Source organism: Polyodon spathula, chromosome 13 (genome assembly GCF_017654505.1).
Source record: "Polyodon spathula isolate WHYD16114869_AA chromosome 13, ASM1765450v1, whole genome shotgun sequence".
NCBI classification, from domain to species: domain Eukaryota; kingdom Metazoa; phylum Chordata; class Actinopteri; order Acipenseriformes; family Polyodontidae; genus Polyodon; species Polyodon spathula.
The window spans coordinates 30074470-30094468 of NC_054546.1; the positions used below are offsets into that span (position 1 = coordinate 30074470).

Consider the following 19999-nt stretch of genomic DNA (forward strand, 5'->3'; position numbering starts at 1 on the left):
AATATACATACATTGGGGTTTTAAACTGTTGACAACACTTTGTGCTTAAGCATTTGTTTATTTCTTTCCAAATAAAATCCGACTTCTACACGCGCATATTTATTCTTTCTTGATATATATATATATATATATATATATATATATATATATATATAAAACCACCAAATTTTTTTCATTAAATAATTCTACCCGATTTTCAAAAAAACACCTGCCCGAAAATTAGACGCCCTACATATACACTGCATGGCCACTTTATATAGGACTTGTAATTTATATTGGGATGGACACTGTTTACCCCTGATCACAGCGTTGACACAATGTGGCAGACTGTACTGCTGGGAGGTGTCTTGAGGGATATTAATCCATTCAGTTGTTAATTTCAGACATATCTAATCATCACAAACTGTTTGTGTCTACAACTGTCTTGGCAACCACTTGCCCTTGTTTTACCAGTGCTGATACACCCTGCTGGTTGATGTCTTGGAGTATCCTACCAACATGGCAGTCCTTGCTACTGTGTCACTTTTGGATGTTGTTAGACATCTGCCCTTTCCTTATAGTTCTTCATGGGTCACATCACACAATACTCCTAATTTGCATTGTTTATTCAGGACAATGCCAAATCCAAATCGGGCCGACACTACTCCCCTTTGCTCACCCCACAAATCTTTAAAACATCAGTAAGAGCCTCTAAAAAAAAATGTATCTACATGTGGGAGTTTGAGATACGGTAGCAAGCTGCAGGCAGAGATGAAGGCAATGGCCTGAATCCAATCATAAATCAGGAAAAACAATGAGTCTCGAGAAACAGAACAGGGGCTCAGGGCCAGACGTTTAATTCCAGGATTAAATAAAAAAAAGGTCACCATGTCCTTGCCTTGGCCTTTGTTGAGAAAGAGTATGTATATACTGTAAAAGAGAGACAGAATACAGAACGCACTGCATCCAGGTAAACAGACTGGAAAAGGTCAAAGTGCACTTCCAATGGCAATGTCGTGCTGTGTCAATCACAATTTGACAGGAGTACAATCTGTGAATACTGTAGGTCAGCCAACTGGATATACAGCAATTATCAGCTTCTAATGCAGTGGGATTAAAATCCTTAAAGAGGCACATCGTCGTGGATAGACGATGCCATCTAAAATAGATTACTAAAAGCTTTATTTGAAAAAGGTGCAACGTCATCCAAAAGGCTTTGTTGTTGTTATTACAGTTAGAAGAGTTTTAAGGGAATGCTACAGTAAAATGGTGCGGCAATAGTGTACGAATTCAGCTTTAAAGACTCCACATTCATACTGCTAAAGTATGCCAAGGTAATACCCACCACTCAAAACACTCAAGTGTTGTTTCTGAATGTCTCACACCGACATAGAATCTAAAGAGCGCAGCCTATTAGAAAAAGAAAAAAAAAAAGACATTCTTCAGTTCATATCTTAAAACCCTGATAACAGGCACACCTACACCACTATAGCAAGTGGTAAATCTATGACACTGTGAAAGACACTAATAAAGATGTCTATTATGCATGCTGTGTCTTTCAATATTAGAGACATGCTTCAGGTGCTGTGATCTACTTCACAGTTGCGCTCTACTAATGGTGTAATGTCATGCCCAATTTGAAGATGCTGCACGGACCCGGATTTCCTGTTGCACACCTTCCGATTCACATAAATATCAGCCCAGACATTGTAAGCTCTGCAAACTATCAGTACATTAACACGGTGGATAGCTGGAAAGCTCAACAGAAAAAATTATGAAATGTGAGGACACAGGATAGCTCATGCAGCACTGTGTAAATGGATTTCAAGGTAATTGAACTCAAAAGGACTCTTCTGGGAAATTATACCGTGTAACAATTTTTTTTTTTTTTTGGTTCCTGGGTAGTAAGTGTTATTTCCTAATTGCTTATGCCTCAAAAGTATAGACAATGGCTAATATTCCCCACAAACTTTGCTTTTGTGACCAGGACAGTGATATTTTGAAATTTACCTATTTTCCAGAACATTCCAGATAGATTCAGTGCCGAGTAAACTTGGAGTAACTTCTAGAACTTTCCAGTAATATAAATAGTAGTATAAATACAAGGGCCTTAAGCCCACCAGTTCAGTTTAGTTCCAGCTGCCTAAGTGGATACATATCTGCATTTTTCTGAGATGGCATCAAGAGGCTGCAATGGTGGCATCCCTGATGGGTCTCCAAGGCAGTTTTACCAAGTTTCCCTGCTATCTTTGCCTTTGGGACAGCAGGGACACCACAGGCAGGACTGGCCACAGCGGACCGATTTCTCTGTGGGGAGGAACAACGTCAAGTGGGAGCCACTGGTGGACTCCCGGAAGGTGCTGATGTCACCACTGCACATCAAATTGGGCCTCATGAAACAATTTGTCAGAGCTCTAGATAAGGAGTCGGCAGCCTTCAAGTACCTTCAAGACTTCTTCCCTAAGCTGTCTGAGGCAAAGGTCAAAGCCGGTGTCTTCGTCGGACCACAGATAAAGAAGATCCTGGAGTGCAATGAATTCCCCAAGAAGCTCACTAGTAAGGAGAAAGCAGCTTGGAACAGCTTTGTCGCAGTGGTTCGGGGCTTCCTGGGCAATCACAAGGCCAAAAACTATGTGGAGCTGGTTGAGACTCTGGTGAAGAACTATGGCACAATGGGCTGTAGGATGTCCCTCAAAGTCCATATCCTTGATGCTCATCTTGATAAATTCAAGGAGAACATGGGAGCGTACTCGGAGGAGCAAGGCGAGCGCTTCCACCAGGATATACTGGACTTTGAACGCCGCTACCAAGGACAATATAACGAGAACATGATGGGAGACTACATTTGGGGGCTGAATCGTGAAAGTGATTTACAGTATAATCGTAAATCTCGAAAAACTACTCGCCTCTAAATCTTTTGTAGTCATTTTTGTATTACTTTAGTATAAATACATGTTCATTTGGATTCATATGTTTTTTTCTGACTTTATGTGAACGAAAAGGCTGCTTTCCCATTGGAAATAGGTACATTTCAAAATATCACTGTCCTGGTCACAAAAGCAAAGTTTGTGGGGAATAATAGCCATTTTCTGTACTTTTGAGGCATAAGCAATTAGGAAATAACACTTACTACCCAGGAACAAAAATTGTGTTACATAGTGTTAGTCTCAGTTTAGCATGGAGTGCATTATACAGTATGAGTTTGTTTCCACACTTTCAGATGTGTCCCTGCTATCGGACACATTTGGCAATCGTTTGCAAACGGCATCTTGTGGAGAGCAGCTGTGTCTTGAGATATGTCACTCCATGGGGGGGGGGGGGGGGGGGGGGGGGGGGACGCATGACACTTCACTGTTAACATTCAGAGTTGAAATTATGTGGGTTTTCATTGAAGGAGGTTGTTTAATTTTTATGCTCTTGAAGTTGAACATCTGGACCTTAAATTATATAAACATCAGAAAGAAAGGAAAAAAAAATGAGACCACCAACAGAGATGTTGGCAAATATCCATAATCCATTTACAAACCAATCACTTTACTCGCTAGAGCACTAGAACTGTGTACCTGAAGGGTCTGACTACTATAATAAGCCCAAACTAGTGTATTAAGATCACGCAGTTACAAGCTGCATTAACCGATGATCAATTTGTTGGGATAATTAAATTGACTATCTTTGATAATTCCGAAAATGAATGGAATTATAATTAACATATTCAAAAAAAAAAAAAAAAAAAAAACACATTCAGAATAAAAAATAAGTCAAAATGTGGAAGCACTAGTGAACCAATTCATGACTTATATTGTGACCTGGATGACCAGCTAATAGCAATAATGTATTGTATTGTGACCATACTGCAGCCGCAGTATCAGGAGCCATTGTAAGACTGGCTGCTATAGAATTCAAACAAGCAAGGTAACTATATCAGTGGTTGCGGTTTAGTGCTCCATTATCTCCACTAAACACCAAATATCACTTTTTTTTCTTTATTAATTTGACAATAAAATAATTACACACAACCAATAAATAACCAATCTAGCTACGATATATTAGCAGAAAAAAAGGTAATAATCAAATATACTAAAAATAAAGTTTCAATTCAACCACTTAGACATTAGCAGTTACTTAACAAGATTTATTCATCTTTGCCATGGCTCGTCATCTGACCTTTTTTTATACACAAGACAAGCTCACACAGGACTCAAATTCAAAAACATACAGAATATATTTGGATGTAACTGATCACTTGATGATCTCATTGTGCTTTGCATGCCACCCATCCATAGAATAGCTTTTGTCTGATGGGGTCTTCATTTTAAGGCAAGTTCAACTTTGAAATGTGTTAGCCCCAAATCAGAAACTAACAAAAAAAATAAAGGCGTTAATAATTTTTTGGAATCCTTACTTACAGTAACTAATTAAGGGTTTCAAATCCATGCAAAACCAGACAATATTCAGGCAACTATTCAACAAACTTTTAGGGGACATTTTCAAGCAGCTCAGATCAAGATAGTTGAGGATTTGTGACTTGAACAATTGAATAAAGTTGTCAATATGCTTAACACATGTCCCTTGTCTTGGTCCCGTACAACAAGCAGGGTTGCAGTTAAAGGGTTACTTTAGACATGTGAGGGATGTACTGTTACGCTGCTATTGTACAGTATCACCACACTTTATAAATATGTTGGCATACAAAACAAATCTGCGGGGGAAAAAAAGGCAGATTTTCTGGTTTTGCTGCACCCTGTGTACTGCACTAACAGCAAGGTCTACGTTTCAGAGCCGACTCCAAAACACATTTAACAAGGTAAAGTAAACCAAATCTCAGGTCATCCAGCCCCAAGATTTAAGTTTCATTATCCTCCATCTGCCAGAATGAGAAACCATTTGCAGTGATTGTAGGGAGGGCCTGGAATGAGATGCCTGAAACATTAAAATTATTTAGAAGAGGCTATTATTTTTAATATTTGAAAAAAAAAAAAAAAACACAGCTACACACATACAGTAGGTTTGCAAGACAGTCATGGTGAACTGAGCAGGAACACACACAGTACAGTCTTGATGAATGTGTGGGCTTGGTGTTCATGACTGTTGCAAAGTTTTATGCAAATCACCACAGGAAAATGGTAGAACTCTGTATGGCAACCATGTGTGGGATGGAAAACCACTGGGATTATAACTTGCTGCTGAAAGTTTTGATTGAATCCACCCCAGGTTTGTTTTAGTACAGCTGATTATTTTGTACAGGCTCCAGGAGCATTTAATAACCCTATTAATTAATGTTATTGGAATCAAGCCTGCTCAAGCACCAGCAAGTAGAGACACTAGACGGATAGAGGAAACCTGCTACTGATAGTAACAATATTGTGCAAGTTATAGTAATTGTCTCGGTCTGGATTATAACTGCAACACTGTCCAGGACAAAAAGAGAATACAGTTCAGATTCTACATATTTTGTTGATAGCAGCATGAAAAAAGCTGCATATTTTTCAAAAGATCATATCACAAGGGACACAGAATATGCTTACCAAATAGTTTGTCAATCAAAAAACCTGCTAGGAATTTTTTTTTTTTTTTTTTTTTTTTAATTTTTTTTTTTATTTGATGTTTAAGTAAAAGCATAGCCGTGGCCAAAAAAACAATTATATAATATATATATATATATATATATATATACACACACACACACACACACACACACACATATATATATGTATATATATATTATATATATATATTATATATATATATATATATATATATATATATATATATATATATATATATATATATATATATATATACACATACATATACATATAGTATTTTAGTATCTATAAATATCTGTGCAATTCAACTAAAACAAATACACCATTCAGCAAAGAAACATTTTCAGGTCATAACATTAGGTCACAGACTCAATTTTAAGCACAATATAAAAAAATATGCATTGTTAACACAGCACAGTAAATCATTAACAATTTTATTATGAAATGTTATTCTTTTTCAGGGGAGTGTGACAAAGTAAGTTATCAGCAGAATAAACAGAAAATGCTTTGGACAACAATATCTTTGTTACCTCACAATGGAAAAAAGGACTATACATTTTTTTTATACAAATATCCTTGAAATATATCTTAAACATTTAAAACACAGGGAATCTAACTTGGATCTACTTTAATGGTCTAAACAGTGCCACCATTTACATTAAACTCACTGAAGTTTTTTTTTGTTTTGTTTGTTTTTTTTACAAATTTAGGCAGGCCATCACATTGACAGACGCAATATACCCAACTGGATTTTATAATATTTCTAGATACTGCATGTGTTCGATACAAATGTAACAAGGCCCTACACAAAGTTTAATATGAAAATTAAAACCACTTTACAGCTTTAAAAAAACCTTATGTAAACCTACACAGCAGACCCAATTCACAAAGCTCTTGAATTAATTAATTACTTATGGCATGTGTTTCAAACTGAATGATGATACATGCCTCCGGTCCTTTATCAGAACCAAAGTCTTTAGATTCATGCACACCCAGGGATGGAAATAAGACTCCTATTGCATAGCAGTTTCACCCAGGTTTTAATACAAGCTTGATTAGTCACAGTGTATACAGTATGTAGCAAGCCCAGGTGTGTATTACTAAAAACTCACAGCATGCTAAGGGAGCCTTATTTCCATCTCTGCATACCAATATAGACAGAAGCAGGCAATCATCATGCTCTCTCAGCATGACCAGGACAGTCAGAGTGATGCAATTTCTGTTTACTTCATCTTTACTGTACCTACCAGAAGTTTAGTAATCTGTGATGCTTCTGTATGGGTTACCCAGTGAAATGGAAAAAGATCAGCATGTGCATACCTATTCCTTTAAATGCAACCCTTCTGTATGCTGCCTGGGACGCATCTGGTGCAACAGGCTCTGATGAACCTCATCTTTTGGAAGGATAATGCACAGTGTGTGTGTTATTGTGACCGACTATATTGCTATTGAGAAATACTTGAAATGAATTGCAAAGGCAAATGTTTCTGAAGAGCAGAAATCTAAGGGTGGAGTGAATTGCATCGCTTGTTGCAGGCTGCATTTCATCACACACATTATTTAGACAAAACATACATTAAAATTGTAACGTATGTAGCAGAGGTCTGCAAAACCCGCATTCAGCAAACAGTGAGTGTGTATCGACGTTCTTCAGTCACTACCTGTCTCAGAGGAAGAAAGAATTATCTACCCTAACCAGACAACTGATACACGAAAACGTTGGCAATAGAAACCACGAACACCACAGCACACCACACCAGAGTAAAATATATTCTAGTAATCTGCAGATAACTAACTCCACATTTCCTGTCCCTAGAGCAACCTCGGTTCTTCACAGATAAACGGGTTTCCCTGATGTGTACTAAAAATACACACCAGTGTTCACAACTTTACCGTGCAAGTTTATTAAAAAATAAAAATAAAAAAATACAAATTTTCTAGCAGCGTATGCATAATGCAGAACATACATTTGTAAAATAAATGGAAAACAGCATTCGACATTCTGATGATTTGTTGCCCCCTTTTAATAAACAGATGATAGGCTTGGCTGTTACACAGTAAGTGATTCATGTGCGGGATTAGCTAGGCTACAAAATGTGCTAGCCTCAACCGATCTGTTATAAATAAACTCCTAAACAAGTAGATCATGTAGTGCCCATTTGATAGCCATAATTCTCGTAGAAAACACATAAATTAAGTCTTTACTGATTAAAAGAGACGTAGTGTTACCATAAACAACCGTGAACTGTGTTTAACTGGTGGTGGCACAGTACATATTATATTTTATATAAAATGACCCTTCGCTCGCATGCTCCTTTCTGAGCAAGCAACATTGCATAGACAAAAAAAAAAAAAAAAACTCCCCACTAACTTACGTTTTTTATAGCACATTTACTTCTTTCCTTGTGGCGACAGCTGGATCATTAATGTATAAGTTATTTAAATGGCTGATAATATTAATATACCATTCTTACGGTAATACAGCACGGTAAAATGCATAACTGTACCGTCCATTTTTCAGTCGTCCCCACTGCAGCCTGCGCCCGTCTACCCCTCTTTGTAAAGGTTAATGTTTTAGAAATATTTTATCTTCTTACCTCTCAAACACTGAATTCCAGGTACTCAGTCTTCACTATATCCTGCTCAGGGGAGAATCAACATCTGCACCCGCCCCCTCTTGACGTCCACACGCAGGCGCTCACAGCACAACTGAGGTGCTGTAGCGCATGCGTTATACTCAAACTAAAGCGAGAGTTATCAAACGGTTATTTGGGCTGTAGGAAATATTCACAACCTTAAAGTAAATATACTCTGACAAGTTGGCAATGCTAATGCAGAGATGATTATGTGGAGGACGTTTATTATTTTGTTATGCCTTTCACAATGTGAAAAGGGTGCTGCACTTACCGGTAAGCCCAGGTGTCAACTGTTAAACACACTGTTTTAATATCGATCTTGCGTTTAGTAAGAACAAAATAAAATTTAGTCGGTGTGCATTCTGAATATATTGAAATAATTATTTAAAATCAATTTTACATTCTAATAATTTTAAAAGTTTGCTAAATTTGGAAATACTAAAATAAACTAAAATTCAACGACAAACGTTTTCTGTCTTATTTCTGGTCTTCGTGTCTTCTACGTTTGCCACTGAATGTAAATGCACTAAATTCAGCACTACTGAGCCTTTAATATTTACGGCTAGTCGGTTGCAGAAATAATGGTGTGTTTTAAGTTCAAACTGGTAGTTTACAATGTGTGGTTAAATGCAAGGTTAAGTCAGGATTAGAGAGTCGATAATAACTCGATATTGGAGAAACAGAACTCGGAACCACTCAGAACGATTGCAAACACCATGGAACAATAAGTGCACTTTTAAAAAGCACAATTAAAATGAAGAGTTCTTTGATATTCATTTAAATACTGAGCAGCCCTTCATACTGAGAAATGTCCTTGTCCATGCACTTTGTGCCCCTTGCATTTTCCATCCACCACCTGGTTACCAGTGCGTCTGGTCATCAACACCAGAGCCAGTCTCTAATCTGCTCTGCAATTCCTGCAATAATAGCTGACTTTTCCAGTCAATTCCAAATAATTAGTGGGAGTTTTAATCAGCAAGCCTTTTTTAGCTGGTCTTGGGAGCAGAATTAACAATCAGCTGCAGTTCTACCGGCTTCCCAGTGTGAAAATGCTTTCTGTTAAAAATGAGATGTCTTAATAATATGCATCAGTTTAACACCCTCTTTGCATAATGGTATCTTTTCAGGCTCAGATTGTAAAGAATCAGGAAAGCCAAGATGAGGGTTGGAAGTAATTACTATTCTAACACAAGCTGTGTTTCGAGTGCAGAGACTGCCAAAATGTATGCCCCCTTCCATTCTAATTCATACCAAGTGCCAACTTTATTAAATTGGCAGTACACATTTTGTTTTTGCCTAACTTTTTTCTATACGTTTTTCCTGGAATGGGTTGCCTAGTGTAATGATATTTTGGAGCTGTGTATTTAATTGGGAATTGAGCTTAATAAAACCTAATACTAGAATGCCATTCTGTGTTTTACAATCCCCCCCCCCCCCCCCCCCTTAAAACACTTAACTTGCATTTGTTTCTGTAAAGAAATGAACAGATCTAACCTGTTATCTGTAAGACCACAAGAAAATGTCACCCTCTCCAAGCTTCAAAGGTACTTGATTAATCGATAGGAACAGTAGTTCCTCTCGCCAAGTTACAGCGAAGCACAGGAACTGCAAGTGATCAAGAGGAGCTACTGTTCCTCTCGCCAAGTTATTACAGCGAAGCGCGAGAACTGCCAGTGATGATGACTATCTGTACAGCACTTGTTTTCAGAATATGGAGGTGGGTGTACAGAGGAGAGAGAGAGAGAGAAATGACAACGAAAAGTAAACATAGGATCAGTGACCGGAATTTACCCAACTTGACCTTTTCATTTTTGTGGTGGTTTTTTTGTTGTTATTTTTAAACTTTTATTTTGCTCTGTGAGCAGTTTTTTTTCGTTAAAATATTTATTTTTGTGTTTAAAATAAACTGCGCCGCATCGCCTGGGCTTGCCTGCCACTTCTCCTGGGAGAGCTGTTTCTGTTGTGTCTCCTAGGGTTGCTGACGATCCCGCTTCACCTGGGGTCGCTGACGGTCCTGCTTTGCCTGTGGTCGCTGCCGGCTCTGCTTCGCCTGCCAGCCATGAAGAAGTGGGGGGTGAAGGACCCCTCACCATGGCCGCCACCATGGACACCTTGCTTCCCCTCTTCCAGGACTTTGAGACTAAGGGGGGAGGTGGCCGTTAGGGCCCTGTTTGCTTTGTACGGGGGGGGGGGGGATATGTAACAGGACGAGGAAAGGTAGCGACAGACTTTGGAGTTGTTTCGAATATGGTAGAAGAAAGATTTGACCACAGAGGAGATGTTGGCATCAAAGGCTTGTCAAGAAGTACACCAAGGATTCGTGCTGTGGGGGAAGGCAGCAGCAGACAGTTTCCAAGGTTTAGGGCAGCTATATTTAGATTCTTAAGTTGAGTGTTAGATCCTACTAGAAGGAGTTTAGATTTGCTAGTGTTCAGCTGAAGAAAATTGGCAGACAGGTTCCAGAGATTCCAGCATACTTCTGAAGGTGGTCAAGAAGAATGCCATGATCTGTGGTGTCAAAAGTGGCTGTTAGGTCAAGGAGGACAAGCACAGGACAACCAGACTGTAGAGATTCAAGCAAATTGTTCTCCGCGAGATGTTTCATCAGCTGACTGGCTCCAGCCCTTTCGAGAGTTTTTGAGAGAAAAGGGAGATTGGAGATGGGACAGAAATTACGTTAGTGGAGAGTTTTTTGAGTACCGGCGTAACTCAGGAACCGAGCCAGAGTCCCTGGACAGGTTGAGAGTGTGCATAATGGAGGGAGCAAGATCAGAAGCACAGAGATGGACAAGGTTAGTCGGCCATGGGTCCAGTAGGCATGTGGCAGTAGGTGATTTCAACAGTAAGCCAGAAACATCAGCAATGAAGAGAGGAGAGAAGGAGGAGGGGGCAGGAGGGGCAACCAGAGGAGCGTCAAGGTGGTCAAGTAGTAAACTGAGTATGTGGTGGGAGAGTATAGAATAGATGTCAATTTTGTTCCAAAAGAAAGAGGAGAAATCATTACAGGTAAGAGAGGAGGATGAATGGGAGATGGATCTGTCGGTGGCTGGATGTAGGATTTGGTCAATGGTCTTAAGGAGAACACAGGGTTTACCGTGTCCCATAGTTATGATTTCAGAGAAGTATTTCACCCTGGCCATGGCAAGCACACGCCTGTAGCTCACAAGTTGGTCGGTCCAGATCTCTCTGTGAACCGTTAGTCCAGACGACCTCCACTTGTGCTCAAACTTGCAGCAGGCAAACTTGCAATCAAAGTTTGAGGGTGTACCATGGGCAGTTTTGATCTTTCTTGACGGTTCTGGCTGGAAGTGGGCCAACAGTGTCAATGATATGAGTAAATGTAGTGTTGTAGAGGGTCATCAACTGAGGTCAGGAGAGTACCAGTTAGAGGGGATGCAGAGACATATTCTGAGAGTTTCAGAGGATTCAACAGATTTTTGGGATGGAAGGAGATAACAGTATCAGTAGCCGAGAAAAGAGCAGGGAGATTAATATTAACAGTGATTAAGAAATAGTCAGAGAGAGAGAGAGAGAGAGAGAGATATCAAGGCCCCTGGTGAGGAGCAGATTCAGGGTGTGTCCTCGGGTGTGACTAGGGGCGTTTACAGATTGAGATAGTCCAAGACAGTCTAGAATCATGTTGAAGTCGGTGACTAGGGGGGAGGAAGGCTAGTCAGCATGAACTAAGAGTAGGATTTTATCAACTGAAGTGCAGACGAGGTAGAGGAACTCTGAAAACTCGTCAATAAAAGCAGAGTTGCTCTTTGGTGGACGGTAGATAACAGAAAGGGTGAGGGACATGGGAGAGAGGAGCTTGATGACGAGATGCTCAAATGAAAAAAAGACAGGCAAAGAAAAAACGGAGGAAGTGAGCACAGAATTTGCAATAACAGCAGTGCCCGGGCCTCGGCCAGTGAGGCGAGGTTTGTCAAAGAGGGATTAGCCCTTTGGGGTGGCTAGATGCAGTGAGTGCATGTCGTTTACAGAGTGCTAGATTTCAGCTAGACAAAGAAGATCAAGATTGCTATCAGTTGTAAGTTCGCTGAGAAGCAGAGATTTCTTAGCCAGAGAGCGACAATTGAAAAAGGAGATTTTCAAGTTTGTAGCAGGCAGAATAGGGGGAGAAGGAGATAGTAAAGGTTTGTGCAACAGATACTTACCAGTATTCATTCTGGGAGTGGAGAATGAGTGAGCCTCCATTGTCCAGGGGGTCCAGGCATTAGGTGTCAAGGTAGGAATGAGGCCTCTAGTAGCCATTGGGGGGGATTTGTAAAAGGTCCTCACGACCTATCCTCGCACGGACTACCACAGCTCAGACTGCCCTTGGATTTATGTCCCTTAGACTACCACAGCTCAGACTGCCCTTAGACTGGCTGGCACTTAGAAAGGCTGGCATTTTAAGACACCGATTGTGAATTTATACCATCCTGTCGGCCTGGAGTTGTATACTTAACACTAAAGTTGCATCAACCTCACAATTCAACACACCCCAACACAGTTTGGATCACTTAATTACTTTTTAAATTTTTTATTGAATTGCACACTGCTTACCTAAGCAAGCAATGATTCTAACAAATAAACTACAATCCACTCATCTATTTCAACAGGGATTCAAACAGCAACGCAAATTCCAGCCAGGGGAAGAAGCAGATACCACACGCGTTTGCAGATTATGCTCTCAAAACTAAATAATTGCAGGGTTATAGCTCTCAATATGTATGCAGGACACCACAGAACTGACACACACGCCCCCTAGTTAGAGGACAATTGAAAGCTATTCACCGTTTACACTAAATTTGCATCAATCTCACAAGTCAACACACCCCAACACAGTTTGGATTACTTAATTACTTTTAAAAAATGTTTTATTTAAGTGCAGGCTGTTTACCTAAGCAAGCAACGGTTATAACAAATAAACTACAATCCACTTACCTGATTCAAACAGCAACGCAAATTCCAGCCAGGGTAAGAAGCAATGGAAGAAGCAGATACCACCACACACACACACACACACACACACACATATATATATATATATATATATATATATATATGGCAGGATTTGAGCCCTAACTAGTCATACTTTCACTCCAGCTACATAACCACTACACTATATAGATTCACATCTTAACCCTTTCAACAGACTAGGCTACTATTTACATTTACTCTATCCAAAAGGCAGTACATTGCCTCAAAATAGGTTGAACAATTTTGCTATTCCTGTAATGGGTATGTGTTATAAAGTAAAAAAATAAGTTCTCAAAAGTGCCCAGCCATTTAAAGTAGAGATATCAAAAACACAAGCCAAGTTTCTAGAAACCATTTGGACAACCTTACCCAGCACAAAGCAAATAGGCACAACTGTGAAACTGATGGGGGGCCAAAGTTGCCCCAGTTGTTTCTACTAACTTGGCTTGTGTTTTTCATGCACAATAAATGCATGAAAAACACAAGCCAAGTTAGTTGTGCCTATTTGCTTGGTGCTGACCAAGGTTGTCCCAATGTTTCATCTAACTTAGCTTTTGTTTTTGATACAAGTTAGAAAAAAACAAGTGAAAAAAAGTGAGCGAGATCAAGTACTTTGTTTGAGAAACTACCGTTTCTCAACTCAAGTAACTGAGTGCAACTTCTGAGATCCGTAAGAATTGGGTACTCATGATCTTCTATCTCACAATGACTGTGCATCAATTAAAGTATCCTGGTCCTGCTTGCAAGATTGCGGTACTGTTTGAACTTCCCGCTGCTGACGTCATCACAAGACATCCAGCTGCAACTCTGCTGCCTGCAACACTGGGAACCTTGTTGCGTAACTATTAAATATAAGATCTACTTTTCATATAACTTCAATTGGCACATAGATTAAGCATATGATTCCTTATCGAAATAATGTTTGTTGAAATGTATATTAATCCAAGTTATTACATAGTGTAATGACCTCGAGAGGTGGCGGGAATCTCGGGGGACCCCCATGATGGACAGGTAGCGAGGACGTTGATTGGGCCGGAAGGGAAAGGCTGCCAAGAGGTCTCCTCCAACCGGATCTGAGAAGCAAGAGGGGGCAGGCCAGCATATAAGAGTGGCGGGAAAGATGCGAGGAGGGGGGACAGAGAGACGATAGCCGAACTGATAGGAGTGAGAAGATAGTAACAGAGCAAGAGAACCACCCACTCACGTCAGTGAGACAGGCCCCGACTACAGCTGTGCCAACCTTGCTGAGGGAAGTGAGAGAAAAAGAAGGAGGGAAAGGGAGTGACTGATGTAGGGAAGGAGCCAGAGGAGCTATGGCAGCGTGTGTGTGTGTGTGTGCATGTCTTGAGCCGTTCCCCCCATATTTATGCCTACCCTGTGCTCTTTCACCCCTCTATCAGTTATTGTAAATAAATAAGGGCTGACCTCATTCATTCACCACAATCACTGCCTCCGTCTGAGTCCATAAAGCTGGAACCCGAAAAAGTTATAATGTTCTGAATTCAATGGTTATTTGAAGGCATTTCTGACTCGTATAAACGTAAGGTACAAATTCCAATGTGATGCAATACTGACTGCTAAATCTCTCACATTAAACTAGTTTAACCACTAGTATTTACAAATTCTTTATTTTGCATTTTTAGTCTGCTATAAATAAATTGATGTAGTTATACTTTTAAACCAATGTCTGCATTTGTTTTCGAACTGTTACTATGCACTGTACTAATTAATAATCCGGTCTAATATTGTATCAATGTTACACTTTCACCAGGATTGATGGATCTGAATTTAATACATATTACTCTAAAGAGTCCAATCCTATTGCAATTATTTCCATTTGGGGGCAATCATTGGAATACAAATTAAAACAAAATTAGTAGTTGGGATTAATCAGATAACTAAATTAAGTAAATATCCGCTACACTAATCAAGTTTTTATGACAAAATTAATCTGAATCCTTTAAGACCAAACTAGGAGCTGGGCAAGCTTAGAATAGCTGAAGAATGGCCTCCTGTCGTTTGTAAATATTCTTATGTCTCTATAGCTGGTGTTTGTAATCATTCTGATTGATTCTTATTGCAATCACTCAAACATTATGGGTCTGTGTTAAGAGGTTATTTAGGTCTAGTTGACAGCCATAGGTAAATGTAACCTAGCTAGTATTTTTATAGAGGTAAGAGCCAGCGTCATGCAGTGATCTGCCACTTTGGATTCAATTTAATTTAGTTTTGCTGGCAGCATACTGCTATGCACTATATGCTGCCAGCACTTACACATATTTACATATTTGTTAGATATAGAAGAAAATAGATCCTATCCAGCGGTTTACACAGGTTTCTACCAAACCAAATAGGGCCCTAACTCATCAAAACAATGTGATTGAGGTACATCACCCTTATAAAAGTTAACCCCAGTACATTTTCACAGTAATTTTGCAGCTTTTCCATGGTTATACTATGTAATTAGATAGTTTACCATGAATTGCAATACTTTTTCATATGCTTTACCATACCTACCTCTTACTTATGCTTTACAGTGATTTCACTGTGCTTTATTACAGCAATTATTTTATTTTGATAAACTTTTATAAGGACAGCAGAATCAACTCTGTTAAGTATATTTGATATCTAAAGTATTACATAGGCACTCTTTGAAATAATTGTAGACCAGTTAATAAAGAGAGTTGTTAATGTGATTTTATTTCCTCATCATCTTGTATTCAAATACATATGCATTTCTGAATTGCTCAACAGCTTGTGTAAACACTGCCCCCACTAGGCCACCTCTTAAAATAAAAATTATTAGAAGTACAAAAAACAAAGAACACAAAAATATTCAGCTTATTAGATGCTAATAAGACATTAGAACATTGATTTAAAATGTGACTTTAGTTTTTTTCAAATCAAAATCCAAAACGCTACATACATACATAAATAAAAATAAATTACTCTTATTTACAAAGACATTTTCCATGAAATGAAATAAATATTCCAAATTTCTACTAAAGGCAGTTTCAGAAGTGGTATGTGCGGGGTCGAACACATGTGCAGCCTACAGGCACGTTGATGTAGTCCACATAAAATGCCGAGAGGTCGGGGTTGCTGGAGCAGGGTCTCCGACGCAGGACCATGATTCTCTGTGTCAGCAGCAGTGAGTTAAGGCTGGTCATTTCCTTCCCTGTGACCGCACTAATACAACCGATGCAAAGACATTCAGCAAAAGCCAGCACTTTGGGGTATCTGTCTTCATCAACATTGAACCTGGGGATCAGATACACAGGGCCAGATTAATCATAGTGCACCAAAGACAAATACAACTCTTTGCACACACAAACAGAAGTTTAGCAGTATAGTGAGGACACATTTTAAAGGTTGTAATAAGCAAGGTTTCAGACAACGTATGCTTTTCATATGGTGACTGCCAAAAATGTTAAGACATTGAAATTTGTACCAGTCTTGGCAATTGGCAATGCAGAAACATGTTTTGGGGTAAAAGAATAACTGTCCCAAAGAGATACTCAGCACTGGGAGTATATTAATAATATTGTGGGAACTATTTAAAAAAAAAATAAAAATAAAAATAAAAACCTTTGGCATGTATTTAAAGAGGATGCAACTAACTATTTAGGGATAGTTGAACAATGTGGCCTGAGTGGGAAAACCTGGTCGATAAAAGACTAACCCTAACCCCTGAATATTAAAGTTTGGGGTACCACTGCTCGGTTTATCATTCAGATTCTTTATATGAAGTAGATGATTAGCCATTCCTTACGTGTATGTCCAAGGTGAGATGGAGCGCTCTTCATCGTTGCTCAGCTTGTTGGACATCAGCTGCAGATCTTCACAGGAGCTCAGCTGCCTCTTCTTCCTCGTGTCTGCCTGCATTTGTTCGGCCATGTTTACAGAGTGGTGCTGGTTCCACTTTACCTTCCTCCCCACAACTATGATCTGCATCTTCTCATCCTCAATCTCGCTCGCATGCATGCACAGCTCGTGGCTTCTCTTGCTTTCGCCGTGTCTCCAGCAACATGGGGCCACCAGCGACATCAAAAGAACAACCTGAAGTATTCCAGAGGATAAATAGCTTCTCTCAGTTTCGCTTCTGCAGGGTTATGGCAAAGTGTACTACATGGTTTTACCACAGTAAATATGCACAGTAGTTGTGCAGTTTTCTCCCATGCTTTTCGCATGTTTATACTATGTATTTAACATACACCTGTATACCTCTCTAGGCCTTTTCAGTGTTCAAGGCTTTATTCTGCTTTATTACGCTATATTATGCTTTTACTATGGTAAACATATAGATGATTTAAGATGGGAAATTTGCCCACAAATGATGTCAAAAAATGAAATATTTACTATGCAAGTTGTTTCTCCTGGTACAACCATGGTGTATATTTGCAGAAATGTCTTTTGTCACGTTCTTATTGTTTCCATAAGTATCGAATGCTATATAGGCTCACTTCTGCAGTTTTTCTAATTAAGTTATTTTACCTGATTTGTATCAATTTGAGCCCCATCGTTAATCTGTGGGTCTACATGGAACTCAATAAAATTAGAAAACAAGGATCTGGCAATAGACAAGTTCCTTGTACGCGATGGTAGTTCCATTAAACGTGAAATAAAGTAAATATGTCATTTTCGACCATGATGTGTTGGCAATTTTTTTTTATATTCCGATGACCATATCTAGACCCTTGACCTTAGTACTCTATTTTATGTAAAGCTGCATCCACCTAACCATGGCATAATGGAACACATTAATTTTCATTTTTACATAGGTTACAATTATATGCACTCTAATTTAACTGCAAGCAGACTTGAGTTCTATAGGCAGGTGTTGAAACCTGCTTGCCACTACACTGCTGTGTGAAAAGGAGTCTAGCGATGTTTATTTAATTGCTTTTCTTTCAAAAATGGTCATATTGAATTGCAGAAACAATATAAAAAAATAATGCATAATTAAAACTTTTCTATACCGGTATTTTACTTCTTAAATTATTTTAACAGTGTTTTGCTTGGAATACATAAAAATAAAAATGTTGTATGAACTACTGACAATCATACAATACTACCGACTACATACAGACTACCAATTTGGGCACTGGAGAATGCCTTCCAAAACTATAAAAGAAATACAATCTTACCTTTTGCAGAGTTTCCATGTGTAAGCTATGTTCTAAACGTGCTGACTTTTTGGAAAGAGCTTGAAATGGTTTTCTTGCAGATGTATATGGATGGTATGACCTGCTTTAAGGTGAGCAATTGGTTTACCTTATATACACTAGAAAGCACGCCTCCATCTGACTTCTAAGAAAAGAATGTGATATTATTTTGCAGTTGCAGGATGTGAATTCCTGAAGAAACCTGACCTCACCCCAAATGTCAATCAATTGGAAGTCTTGGTTAAAGCTTCACAGGCAATCTAGAGAGTCTTTCCACTTTTATAAAAATCCATCTTGTGGTTCATCACAGTGGAATATAGGTTGATGAAAAACATTATGTAATCTTTGCTAGATTTATAATATTAATTATTGTACTCCTCTGTGGGGGAAATGCTTTTGCCATTGCACTTTACAATGTACAATGTTAAGTACTTTCATTGCAACATTTTGCAATGTCTCATTCCTCATTGAATGCCAGTTGTCGACTTTCTCTCCTTCTTTTCTGCCTTATTGTCTGAATTTGAGACAGAAACAGAAAGCAAGGCAGTATGTGTCATCTAGATACATGAAAAGCATATAGCTCAATAACATTTCTTGTGATGATAAACAGGAAATTAGAATTGAAGCTGAAGTTTACCGCTCACAGCAGCAAAATGAGAGTTAAAATATGTATGCATAGTCTGCTATGGATTCCTGTCGGTGTTGAAAATCAGTAGGTATAATAAAATAAATATTTTATTTGAATTAAGAAGTGTAATTTAAACCATTATTGTAGTAATAATAATAATAATAATAATAATAATAATAATAATAATAATAATAATAATAATAATTATATTGTCGAGCAAAACTATAAATAATATTATAGCGTGCACGGGAGAAGGCAGCAGCAGGGCTGGTATGTGGCGTAATCACATAAAAAGACATAAGCCTGATATATGCTGCTTGCAAAGGAGCCGGCACTTTTGTGCAGTGGTATCGGCGCTATGCTTTAGTGCGAGAGGTCCCTGGTTTGTTATTGTCCTCCACCTGTGTGTGGATTGCCTCGCCTTGTGTGATGAGTCTGCCTGCGGGGAACCAAGATCGCTACATTGGTTTTAGAAGTGGGATGCAGGTACCCCAACATGCATTCGTCGGACTGTAGCTGGTGAGCAAGTTCGGGGCGGCCTTTACGCTGGCAGGGGAGAGTGTTACGTGCACGGGGGAAGGCAGCAGCAGGGTTGGTAAGTGATGTAATCACATACAAAGACAAAAACCTAATATGCACTCCTTGCAAAGGAGCCGGCTCTTTTTGTACAGCGATTTCGGCGCTATGCTTTAGTGCGAGAGGTCCTGGGTTAGCACCCACCCTCTGCCTGTGTGTGTGGATTGCTTCACCATGTGTGATGCACCTGCCTGCGGGAACTGAGATCGCTACAATATAATCTTATTATATTTAGTTTGTAAATTTATAGTCCTTCCCGTGTATTGCTGTGTCATCCTTATATAACTTTGTAAATTTGTTCTTATCATATAGTGACAGTTTGTCATATTATGAGATCATATTTTTCAATACATTATTTTAACATAACCATCTACCTAAATGAAAGAAGGAACACGAGGAATATGTGCCTTGATTTATTTATTTATTTATTTATTTTTAAGGCAATCTTTTTTTTTTTTCCCCCCTTTAAAAACTTTGGGGACTCGTGTAGTAATTTACATT

The 19999-nt window shown here is 38.9% G+C and overlaps 2 protein-coding genes across 4 annotated transcripts in view; both read right to left on the minus strand.

Annotated features, from left to right (window-relative positions):
• kiaa0513 (KIAA0513 ortholog) overlaps positions 1 to 8187 on the minus strand; it is a 39328-nt gene extending 31141 nt beyond the window's left edge. Inside the window, exon 1 of one of the 3 annotated variants that reach the window (XM_041269393.1) lies at positions 8123 to 8187. The gene's annotated coding sequence lies outside the window, so the exon portion shown is untranslated. Of the gene's footprint in view, positions 1 to 7900; positions 8100 to 8122 lie in introns of those variants that run through there. The other 2 variants (XM_041269392.1, XM_041269394.1) reach the window with 2 other exon arrangements.
• Positions 8188 to 16143: 7956 nt separating this feature from the next.
• On the minus strand, positions 16144 to 17178 carry LOC121325399 (interleukin-17C-like). Its single transcript, XM_041267848.1, has 2 exons — positions 16902 to 17178; positions 16144 to 16390 (listed from the first exon to the last, which is right to left on the minus strand). The coding sequence occupies exons 1-2, from the start codon at positions 17174 to 17176 to the stop codon at positions 16144 to 16146; spliced, it is 522 nt and encodes a 173-aa protein (XP_041123782.1). The 5' UTR covers positions 17177 to 17178.
• Between the last annotated feature and the right edge of the window lie 2821 nt (positions 17179 to 19999).